Source organism: Chelonoidis abingdonii, chromosome 7 (assembly GCF_003597395.2).
Source record: "Chelonoidis abingdonii isolate Lonesome George chromosome 7, CheloAbing_2.0, whole genome shotgun sequence".
In the NCBI taxonomy this organism is placed as follows: domain Eukaryota; kingdom Metazoa; phylum Chordata; order Testudines; family Testudinidae; genus Chelonoidis; species Chelonoidis abingdonii.
The window spans coordinates 72,079,783-72,092,134 of NC_133775.1; the positions used below are offsets into that span (position 1 = coordinate 72,079,783).

General features: G+C 49.1%; 1 protein-coding gene across 1 annotated transcript in view; it reads left to right on the plus strand.

The window, feature by feature from the left end:
* ARAP3 (ArfGAP with RhoGAP domain, ankyrin repeat and PH domain 3) overlaps positions 1-12,352 on the plus strand; it is a 59,301-nt gene that overhangs the window by 20,883 nt on the left and 26,066 nt on the right. Inside the window, exons 8-11 of the mRNA XM_075068304.1 lie at positions 3,367-3,487; positions 4,063-4,250; positions 5,095-5,201; positions 5,361-5,560. Of these exons, the coding sequence (XP_074924405.1) occupies positions 3,367-3,487; positions 4,063-4,250; positions 5,095-5,201; positions 5,361-5,560 (616 nt within the window). The remainder of the gene's footprint in view (positions 1-3,366; positions 3,488-4,062; positions 4,251-5,094; positions 5,202-5,360; positions 5,561-12,352) is intronic.

Here is a 12,352-nt window from a genome sequence, read left to right on the forward strand (position 1 = left end):
TTTCCTAATATCCAACCTAGACCTCCCCTGCTGCAACTTGAGACCACTGTTCCTTGTTCAGTCATCTGCCACCACTGAGAACAGCCAAACTCCATCCTCTTTGGAACCCCCCTTCAGGTAGTTGGAAGCTGATATCAAATCCCCCCTCACTATTCTCTTCTGCAAACTGAGAAAGCCCAGTTCCCTCAGCCTTGCCTCATAAGTCATGTGCCCCAGCCCCCTGTTCATTTTTGTTGCCTTCTGCTGGACTCTCTCCAATTTTTCCACTTCCTTTCTCCAGTGGGGGGCCCAAAAGTGGACGCAGTACTCCAGACATGGCCTCACCAGTGCTGAACAGAGGGGAATAATCACTTCCCTTGATCTGCTGGCAATGCCCCTTTCCCCCTCAGGGTCTTAAGTCCAGCAACCCAAAAGTTCCCTTCACATGCCTGACTCTTCTCTGCACCCCACTCACTGTTGCTGCCATTGGTCAGTGCAGACCCAGAGTTCCCTGGTTGAGAGGTAAGAGGCATCTTATTCACTCATCACACCTCTCTACTGCCAGCCTGCTTGCTGTTCCTGCTGGGTAGTCTCTTAGTGATTTTGGCTCTGTGCAGAAATATAGTCCTGCCATGAGTGATTTTAGGTCTAGGCAGAAACAGTTTCACCACAACTGGTTTCAGCGCTCAGTGTGCTATTTAACATACCAGAATCAGCTCCGAGTACAGTCCATTTAGCTTTATTCTTTCAACAGTGAGGAGAAACCTACTGAACCAGTCTTACAGAGGATTCTAGTTGAAAACATACAGCTTCCTGACTGGAAAAATCTAGTCTATCCTTTAACTTTTACATCACTCAAACATTTGAGCCATTGTTTTATCAAGGTTCTTTACACTGAAAGTGACTTCCTCCTTTGGGACAGGTTAAGCACAGTCCTTCTTTTCTGTATTCCCACAATAATTACAAACGTTGGTAACCATATTTCACTACCTCCACATTCAGTACTAACATAATTTGTGACCCAACATCAGCCAAGTTGATTACAATGAGCAAAACACTGCCCCATCAGCTGATAGCTACCAAATCTAAGCAAAGTGGAAGCAAACTGTATTTACATAAACACACCAAGGGTCTCTTTCCCCCTCCCACCTAGCTGTCAGGGAAGCATTCATTCCGATCCTGCTTACACACACTTGGCCAGCAGCTTGCCAGGGCTCGTCTGCTGGGAGTGCTGGGAACTCTCACCTGATGCTGTTGGAGCAGAATGCAGAACCTCCCCCTAGCCACGCTGGTGTGGAAGCCAGGCCCCAACTTGGGTAAGGAGGTGGATGGCAGTAGAGCCACTGTGCAGAACCCAGCTGGGTAGCATGGTGGGCCCTGTTCCCCAGTGTCCTGCACCTCATGTCATCAGTCATTCTAGTACAGAGCGATGGTAAAACTGCTCCTAGAGCAGAGCTCACTTAGCCCAGTTCCACACGGCGCCGGGCACTGCTGAACAGACCTGGTGTGAGCACTGTACCACGCGACCTTTCTCCTTCTTTAACACTTGGGTGGCAACTCTGCCGCTTCTGGCCTGTACTTGGGCCAGGAGTCACTGAGCTGTACTGGGACACAGCTTGGTCTGAGCACTGGACTGCAAGCCAGCAATTCGGCTCTGATCCTGGCCTTGCGCGGCCTCATCTTCAAGAAGAGCCCTCCTCTCTCTGGGCATGCAGTTACCCCACTGCCCTGCCTTATTAGGGCTGGGAGGGGGCTGGGCTAGGAAAGTACCACCAGCTTTGCCTGTTACTTTGGGGTATACTCATTTATTACGGTTACTCTTCGGGGGGAGAGGGGGAGTTCTGTACTTCTGTCAATGTATAGCTGGTATCACTTGTGTTCACATATGGAGCCCTGCTGCAAGTTCCTCCAATGGAGCTAGCCTGCAGGACCTAGGTTCCCCAGGGCTGGGTTCTTCCAGCCCCAGAATTAGATGGACACACACAAAAGAGGACCAAGTTAATCAGCACTCCCAAGCTGACCCCTTCTATGTCCCTCAACTCAGTAGGCTGGGTCGAGCAGCACTTCCAAGCTGCCACCCTCATATGTCCCAAGTTCAGCACGTCCCTATCCCCACTTTCATGTTACAATTGTTCTGGTAGTAACCCACTTGATGCGCAAACCCCACAGGATTTTTGGGTGCTGCAGGGATCTTTTAGTTTAGGTACAAGGAGCGTTGCTGCAGAGCAAATGAAGAAGCCAAAAATCACCCACAAAGGGGGAAAGAGAGAGAGAGAGAGAAAGAAAGAGAGAGAAGCCACCAGCTTAACCATGAAAGTTATGTATTGCCAGGTAATAACCATAGGGGAGCCAAACAAATAAAACAGTTATAATATTAAATCTAACTTAAACTTGATTATAAAAGTCAGGTTTAGAAAACTATAACTAATCACACGTCAGGATCAGAAGGCTGTACCTAGAGACAGAGAGAGCTGGATTCTCACCACTCTCTGAAGCTTGAATCGATCGGGGGTCCCAGGTGGTGGTGGTGGTGGTAGCTGAGGGCAGAGCCCCCAGCATGATCAGTCATGAGAAGATGAAGTCCCAGTGGAACTGAAGCAGATTTTGTATCCAGGCATCAGAGCACTTACTTGAGCATGGGTAAGGTTTTTTGTAGAGAAACATAAATGGTTCAATGGAGAACACTAGATTTGTTTATGTATACACTGATGGCTCAAGGGAATATTCCAAAGTTGTTTTGTTCAGGCTAGATAATGGAAGCTGATCATTCCTGGCTGTGAGCATTGTTCCTTCGAGGGAGCTCACAATGCAATTAGGCAGCTTCACTATTTTGGAGACCAATAAAGGATTTATTACTAGAATTGGTCTGATAACTACTGAGCTGGGTGTGTGCAGGTGTGGATTCATTAGCATCTGGAGCAGAGATCCCCCATGATGCAGTGCTTCCCAGCTTTTCTGGTCCCAGAGTTCTGTGCGGTTCTTGCCTTGGAATCTCTGTTCTCCATTCTGTATGCTAATGGAGATGCCTCCTTGTCCCATCTTTGATGCAGATGAAGCTAGGGGAGTTTCCTTAATCCTGTCGCCCTTATCTCAGGGGGTCAGGTGTGTCTCCCACTGCCTTTTCATTGCATTTTGTAAGTCTGTCTTCTGATCGGTTTTGGTTCAAGCAGAGGCTGGGGGGTGGGGAAGGTCTTTCGTGAGTCAGACAGGCTGGGTACTGCACCCTGGTTCCCCAAGAACACAGAGCTTCTAGGTAACAAAAGGGCCATGTAAACACTGTTAGCTCAAAGCAAACTCCCTGGACCCTGCTTGAAGGGGGTGCACTGCCAGTGGGGGCAATGGGGTCCTGTCAGAGTGTGGGGTGTAACCCTCAGGGGGTCATTCCAGGAGCCGTATCCCAAGGGTGTGATCCCGCTCTCTGTCATCGAGATGGCACGTGTCACCAAGGAGAACAAGTTCCAGGTCGTCACGAGCCACAGGATCTTTCTCTTCAGAGCTGAGAATGAAGGTGAGAGAGACCCCCGGCCAGAGACACCCCCCTCCAGAAACCACCCCCAATCCACAGCCCCCAGCCAGAGACAGCCCCTAATCCACAGCCCCTGGCTAGAACTTTCCCCTCACCCAGCCAGACCCTCTCCCCCACTGCAGATCCTTCAGCCCAAACTCCCTTAGGTGTCTGCATCCACAACTCTTCCCCCCGCCACAGCTGCTTCCTCCAGCCCAATTTCTGTGCCCCCTGTACGGACGATTCCTCTCCCTGCACCCCCACTCACAGCCTCCCTCAGTCACTGCTTCCTCGTGGAGTTTCTACTTCCCAGTGACAGCGCTTGCTGCTCCCCCAACCCAGCCTGCCACCACAGAGAGCTTCTCCAGATCTGCCACAGCAAGTGCCCCTCTGCTGCTGCTGGGCCAGTTGCTCATCTCTGCTCTGCTTCCTGAGCCTAGAGGGTAGGAGGGGTGTCCAGGGCCAGCTCCTGGCTGGGCTCTGTCCGTGGTGTCCTGGCTATGCCCAGAGCCGGTGGTGCCTGACTGTGTGTGAACACTCATTGCCTACCTCCACCCTGCCCCTGCTGTGTCCTGCAGCTCAGAGGAATGAGTGGTGCTCCACCTTGCAGAGGAAGGTGGCAGAGCAGCGGTTGGTCAGCCCCCAGCCCCGCTGGGCCAGCAGCACTCACTGCCAGAAGTGTGGCACCCTGGAGGTCAAGGGCCACAAGTCCAAGCTGTTCGCCGCCCTCAGCCTGTCCAACATGTGGCTGTACAAGAACGAGCAGGTGAGCAAGGCGGGGCCTGGCCGTGCTGCAGATGGGGAGCCCCAGAGTCCCCCAGGAGCATGAAACCAGGCTGAGTCTGAGGCCATCCCCGCGAGCCTGGGCCCAGCACTCAATGGCCCCAGTTTGGGACTCCCAAGGGGGCGCCCACATGGTGCTGAGGCCCCTGTGGCCAGGAGCAGAGACAATCGCCTGGAGCCTGTGTGCCTACACCTGTGGACAGGACAAGGAGCTGGGGATGCCCGGTCAGATACAGTCTGGGGGCGTTTCCTGCAGTCCCCGTGGCTTTACGTGTGCCTAATGCCAGCGCGGGCCAGGCTGCTCTGACTGGGGACCAGCCTCTTCCCCTGTGGGACCTGGTGGAGGAGAGGGCACGGGCTGGGATGGGGAGATGCTGGCCCCTGGCTTCAGGGCCAGTTGCTCCCCCTCCGTAACGGGGTGGCCATTCTCCCTGGCCTGGCCCACCTCCAGCAGCGTGTGTGAGGAGCCAGGGACTGGGGACAGGACAGAGAGGACAGTGTAGCAGACAGGCCTGGGCTGTAAGAGCAGAGTCTTAGTCCCCACCTCACCAGAGCCAGATTATTCCTGGCATGGGTAGCATGTGAAGGGGTGTGTGCCCTCACCCCACAGGGTATGTGCTTGTGTGGAGTCTTAGTGCATGCTGGCAAAGCGGGCCCACTGGCATGCCAAGGGGGAGAATGTCCCATGCAGACATTGCTGTCTGTGGGGGTGCCTGGAGTGTGTGCAGCTGTCCTGCAGGGTTGGAGGTGCTGTGCCCCCTGGGCTTGGGCCATGGCACTGCAGAACTAAGGCTGCAGCCTCTCACTGCATCCGTCTCCATTCGTAGTTCTTTAAAATGGGCATTGCCATCTGCCTGATTGAGCTCCACGGCGCCACCATCCGGGAGGCCAAGAACCGCAGCTTCGAGCTCATCAGCCCGCTCAAGATCTTCAGGTAACTGCTCTGGGGGACGCCAGTCGGGGTTTGGCTGGAGGCTGGGTAGCATTTTGGGTGCCCCAGCATACCTGGGTGCTGCAGCGGGACTTTGTGTAACTCGGGTGCCCAAGGATGAGCCCAGGACACTCTGAGTTTCCTGGCTGTGCCTTTGCCCAGCTTTGTGGCCGAGTCGGAGCGGGAAAAGCGGGAGTGGATGAAGGCGCTGCAGGATGCCATTGCAGAGATGCTGTATGACTACGAGGTGGCTGAGAAAATCTGGTCCAACAAAGCCAACAAGTTTTGTGCTGACTGCAGAGCCCTGAGCCCCGACTGGGCATCCATCAACCTGTGCGTGGTGATCTGCAAGCAGTGTGCAGGCCAGTGCATTTCCTCCCTCTCTTCCCTGCTGGCAGGGGAGGGGTGGGTAAGAGTGCTTGACGGATCCATGGGAGTGGGGGCTGGGTGAGGCAGTAGATAGTTTGGGAGGGTGGGTATATTGGCCGGGCGGGTTGGTGAGTGGGTATACTGGCTGGGCAGGGCAGTATATCTGCTTGGGTGTGTCAATGTAGAGGCAGATTGGTATATCGGCTGCGCAGGTTGGTGGTTGGGTGTATCGGGCTGGTGGGTGGGTATATGAGGCAGGTGTTTGGTATATCAGCCAGGCGGGTTGTCAGGTGGGTGAGGGAATATATCAGCCGGGTGAGTTTGTGTTTAGGCAGGCACATATATCAGTTGCGTAGGTCAATGGGTGAGTATATCAACCAGGTGGGATGGCAGGTGGATGAGTCAGTGGTTGGGTGGGCAGGTATATTGGCCAATTGGGGTGGGATGGCGGGAGGGTGGGTCAGTATATGGGTCAGACGGGTCAGTGGGATGGTGAGTAGGTGGGTCAGTATATGAGCCAGGCAAACATGTAGGATGGCAGGTGGATGAGTCAGCACATGGGCCAGGTGAATCAGAGGAATGGTGGCTCAGCAGGTCAGTATATTGGCCAGGCAGGCCACTGGGATGGTGGGCAGGTGGGTCAGTATATGGGTCAGGCGGGTCAGTGGTATAGTGGTGGATCGGTGGGTCAGTATGTGAACCCAGTGAGTGGGTGGGTCTGTTCATGGGCCAGGAAGGTCAGTGGGATGGCAGGTGAGTGGTTCACTATATGGGCAGGTGGGTGGGTGGGATGGCGAGGGGTGGTCAGTATATGGACCAGGCGGGTCAGTGAGATGGCGGGGGATTGTCAGTATATGGGCCAGGCGAGTTGGTAGGATGGTGGGTGGGTGGGTCAGTATATGGGCCAGGTGGGTTGGTGGGATGGTGGGTTGCTGGGTCAGTATATGGGCCAGGTGGGTCAGTGGGATGGTGGGTGGGTGGGTCAGTATATGGGCCAGGCAGATGGATGGTTTGTCGGGTGGTTGGGTCAGTATATGAGGCAGGTGAGTTGGTGGGATGGTGGGCGGGTGGGTCAGTATATGGGCCACATGGCTCGGTGGGATGTCGGGGGGTGGGTCAGTATATGGGCCAGGCAGGTCAGGGGGATGACAGGTGGGTGAGTCCATTTATGGGCCAGGCTGGTCAGTGAGATGGCAGGTGAGTGATTCAGTATATGGGCAGGCGGGTTGGTGGGATGGTGGGTGGTCGATAAAGAATTCACTCCATCAGCCAAGTCCATCTCTCGGGAGGCGGGTTTACCTACGCAATGGAGAATTCTTCCATCAATGTAGGGTAGTGTCTCTGCCGGAGCACTACAGATAGCGCAGTGGTATGCTATAATGTTTTTAAGTGTAGAAATCATAGCACTTAAACCTGAATGCCGCAAAAGGATTAGGCACCTCAATAAGAAACTTTGGTGCCTAGTCCTGTTTTGGTACCACTTGCAATGCACAACCTTTCCTGCTCATCACTAACCCTCAGGTTGCCTAACTCACACGTGCCTAAATTTCTTCCATGAAGTCCCTAGGCACCTAGTCTTCTGATTCTGGACATACACAAGGCTGCCTCTCTGTGGGTCGGGTGCCATCTCCCTCCTAAGACCCAGAGCAATTCACAAACGGACATGTAGTTCGATTAAGCTACCTAAGTCATGTATAGGCCCAATCTGGGTCAGCATGTATGAGGCATTCTACTGGGTCAGGCCTCGGTAAGCACATTGATTGGTTACAGCAGCTCTATGATTGGTTCTAGTTGGGTGGGGCGGGAGAGGGGTGGGGTTAAACGGAGAGAGGACAAGAAAACACTTTATGTTCCACGAGAGTTCATGATCATAAGTATTTTCTTAAAAGTTATAAAATTACAATATATACACAAAACATAAAATCGAAGAACACATTGCTTAAGATGGAACATTAAACCGTGTTAAAGTATTCGTCACACTAAGTTTCACTCAAAATATGAGTTAACATCCAGTCAATCTGAAAGTTTGCACGTGTGTGGTGATAGCATCAGGTATTTCTAAAAAGTGTGAGTACTCCAAGCTCATCAGCTTTTGTCCCCAGTTCAGCCTTAGCCATCATCACCTGTAACGCCATTCTTTACGGCTGATTTCATATCGGGTGCTTTGCTTTAATCCGCATATTTACACAGTTGTCATAGGACTAAGTAGTTACCGCATAGACATTCACTACATGTATCCTCACTCTGGCATGAAACCGGGTGCACAAATGTTGAAATGCTGCAAAAAAAACAAAAAAAAAGAATCAACGGAGTAGGGAAAAGGTGAACGCTGTGTCTCTATGATAACTCACTTGACATGGAGTCTATCCTAGCTACATGTTCATCTATAGTGCTCAGCGTGCACCTGCTCTATCACTACTGTAGTTGCAGACCCCTGCTTATCAGAGCTAATGGATTAAGAGCTTCCTGTAGATTTAATGACACAGCCGTGGAGTGGTTGGTACTATGTTGGTGGGAGAAGACACAGTGCTGTCCACCCTGAGCTGAGGGTGGCGTAAGGCTGTCGGGGGCTGTATTCACACCCCTTGCAGTGACAAAACTATCTCTTGAATAAAGCTTGTGTCTGAAGAACAACAAAAGGGGAGCGACTGTCTGGTATCATTCTCATGTATAATTGGTGTGAAAATGATTGGTGTAACGATGCATGCAGTGAACTTTAGTGAGTACTGACATTGTATAACATCCTCCAAGCCTGTGGTCATTAGAGACCCTAGGACAAGCATCCTCCAGCCTTGTATCAGGGGTGAGATTAGAGGCAGCATAATGCTCTACCTTGACACATATATACTAGAGCTGCTTTCGTTCCATGTCATGCTGCAAAAGGAACACTTTCATCTCTCAAACGTTCTTTCAGAGCGCATATTCCGGTTTATATCATGAGTTCTATGCACAGAAGGGATGCACAGCTATTGCAGCAAACAACAGGCTTCCCTCCATAGAACAATTCAGTCAAAACCTCCTGCAAATATAAGCAGCCAGCTGAGGGAGTCCACCTGGGATTCAGATGTCGAGGTGACCCTTTTTTCTCCCAAAAAAAAACAATCACAGACCAGATTCAGGTCTGAACAGCAGAAGACTTCCAGCTTTGACCAATGAGGAACAATCAGCGGAAGACTTTGTCAACCCAGTTAAGTAGAGGCAGAAAATACCGGCTTCATCGCGAAAGACTTCAGCAGGGAAAAGTGGGTAATAATATAGTGCTCTTCCAACAGCCATAAAATGTGAAAATTGCCTGGTCGGATTGTGAGAAGTTTCAGGTATTAAAAATGACCTTATTAGAATGACGGCAAATTCTTAGATTTTGTAATTCGACCGGTGCACAAGAAAAACCAGTCAAAGCCCAACTCCGCTTTAGCAAGACGGCAGGGAGAAAACAATGAACTTTCAGCCAGCAGGAGTCAAGCCAGCAGTGATGAAACAGATCTGAGGGCAACACTATGGGAAATGTGTTGACATGGACATCTTATCCAGATATAGACTGTCTGTTAGGACAGGTCGCTAGCAAGCATGTAGTAGGGGTTCGAGTATTTATCTGTGGATGTTAGTGTAGGCAGCAAATGGTTTTCTTCACCAAGTTAGTTGAAAGAATGACGAAATCAAGAAGGATTGCCATTTTAATTTGTTTTGCGTGGAGCAGTTTGAGGACCTCAGAAAACTCGAGTGTGAGGGACAACGCTTGGTGGTTCGAGTGATCGATGAAGTATATGCGCAGTTTCAATATAAGATGAAGGATAAAACAAAAAATAGGTTTTGGTCGGACTATGATTGTCTTAGATTTCAAGTGCTAACTTAATGAAATTAAGGAAATAGTTAGGGGGAGTGATGGTACTGGATGAGTTGTGGATCTAATTGCGGAGAGCTGGAATTACTTTAGTCGCAGGTGCAGAAACTATCAGAAGCCTACATCCAAGAAAGGGGCAAAACCATTACGGCAGGGAGTTGTTTCAAGCTGGATGAGCAGAGAGATCTTAGCAGATGTGATTAGAGAAAAAGCAGAAAGCCTACAGGGATGTGGAAGAACAGAAAGGTGGATTTAGCTAAGGCGAGCTACCTTAAGTAGAGATCTGAATACGTAGGTGATAAAGTGGAGGCTAAAAGCCACGTAGAGTTGGACCTTGCAAAGGGAATTAAACCATAGTAAAGGTTCTATAGTGCCATAAAAATAGAAGAAACAAGAAAGAAGAAGATTGGATTGCTAAAACACTGAAGGATGGAATGGAGGTTAAGGATAACCTAGCTATGGCCCAATATCTAAATTAAGTACTTTGCCTCAGTCTTTAACAACACTATGAGGAGCTTAGGATGATGGAAGAATGACAAAAACGGAATAGAGGATATGGAGGTAGTATCACCACATCTGAGGTAGTAAGCCAAATTGACCGTTAATGGACAAAAACGAGCCAGACAAGCTTCATCCAAGAATATTAAAGAACTGGTGCATGAAATTGCATAGCCCATCTAGGCAAGAATTTTTTAGATGAATCGGTAACTCAGGATTGTACCGTACGATGGAAATTGCAACATGTTCCAATCTTCAGAAGGAAAAAAAAAAAGGTGATCCGAGTAACTATAGGCTGTTAGTTGGACTTCTTGTAGTATGTAGGTTGGAAAATTTTGAAGGAGTAAGTATGTTAGGAATTGAGGCAGTTATTGGGACAAATCTACACAGTTTTTACTAAAGGCATAGATCGTTGCCCAAACAACCTGATCTCTTCTTCGAGAAGGTGACAGATATTAACAAAGAATGCAGTAGATCTAATTTACTCATTTCAGTAGGCATTGACGGTTCCACATGGGAATTCTTAGTTAAATTTGAAAAGTATGGGATGAATATGAAAATTATAAGGTGGTAAGAACTGGTTAAAGGGAACTCCAACGGGTCGTATTGTAGGGGTGAACTGTTCAGGCTTGGAAGGAGGTTACTTAGTGGAGTCCTCAAGGATCAGTTTTGGCCAATTTTATTTAACCCTTTTTATGACGACTGAAAAACCCGTTTCTGGCACAAAGAGCGGCGAATGTGCTAATAAAGTGAGAAGTTAACTCCAAGCTAGTGTGTATTGCCTCAACGTGGAATAAGGACCGAATATCTGGTACGGAAGTTTGGTTGGATGACTTGTTAATGGGTAGTAATAGAGAATAGTGCATGTGTAAATTTGAGATATGTAAAGAGTGCGAAGTCATGTCACTTAGGGATTAATTAATTAAGATTTAGTAATATATTCTGGTACCAATTGTTGTGATATGCAGTGGTGAGGTGTTAGCTACAGGGGAGAGAAGGTATCTGTGGAAGTTTGGTTGATACAGGATGACTATGACCGGCAATGCGATATGGCCGTTAAAAAATAGCAAATGCAGTTTAGGGATGATCAGGCGAGGTATTCCAGCACAAAATAAAGGCAGGTGTTAGTACCTAATAAAGCACTGGTGCAGACCTCACTCTGGAATACTTGTGCAGTTCTAGTCTCCCATGTTTAAGAATGATGGAATTTCAAACTGGACACAGGTTCAGAAGATGGGCTACTAGGATGATCGAGAATGGGAAAACGTCATGCACCTTATGGAAAAAGAGACTCAAAGAGCTTGCTTGTTAGACTAAACCAAAGAAGGATGAGGGAGTTATGCTGTCTTTATAAATATATCACGGGGATTAAATTAGGGGGAGAGGTGAATATTTAGCTTAGTACTATGTAACACAAGAACAAATGGATACAAACTGGACATTAGGAAGTTTAGACATGAAATCTAGCACGAAGGTTTCTAACATTAGAGGAGTGACTTCTGGAAAAGCCTGTCAATTAGGTGAGTGAGTGGGCAAAAACATATTGGCTTAAGACTAAGGCTTGAAAGTTTATGGAAGGCGATGGGATGATATGGATAGCAGCAGAGAATCTTGTGGCACTTATAGACTTTAACAACGTTTTGGAGCGTAAGCTTTCGTGGGTGAATCCCTACTTCGTCAGACGCAGGTAGTGGAAAGTTTCCAGGGAGTAGGTATTATATGATGGCTAGCGAAGCAGGCTAGAGATTACATGAGGTTATTTGTTCAATCAGTGTGAGGATGAGGCCCTGTTTCTAGCAGTAGAGGTGTTTGAAAACCAAGGGAGGAGAAACTGGTTTTGTAGTTGGCAGGCAAACATTCACAGTCTTTGTTTAGTCCAGAGCTGACTGGTGTCAAATTTGCAGATGAACTGAAAGTCAGCAGTTCTCTTGAAGTCTGGTCCTTGAAGCTTTTTTTGCTGCAGGACTGGCCTCTTAAGGTCTGCTATCGGTGGTGGGCCAGGGAGGTTGAAGTGTTCTCCTACGGTTTTTGTATATTGCCATTCCTGTATCTAATTGTGTCCATTTATCCTTTCCGTAGGTATGGTTCCAGGTTTCAATTATTATAGGCAGAGCATTGCTCGGCATTAATACCCAGTATATGGGCACATGGCTCGGTGGGTGTCGGGGTGTGGGTCAAAATGGATCCTCTCTAAAGCTGTTTAAACGGAGAGGCAGCTAGACTCCAACGGGAGAAGTTTCTTGTTGTTCCCTTTGGGCTGTGGAAGCACTATTTAGCCGCCGGTATGGTCAGTTGTAGCTGGAACCGCCGTTCACCCAAAATATGGATGTAGCCTTTTCCAAAGGCTGTACACTAATATGCATTAGCTTCCTTCTCACTGAAGCTTGGGCACCAGTGGCTCCCTCGAGGATGTTTCTTGCTGAGAAACACAGACAGGAGGAAGTTG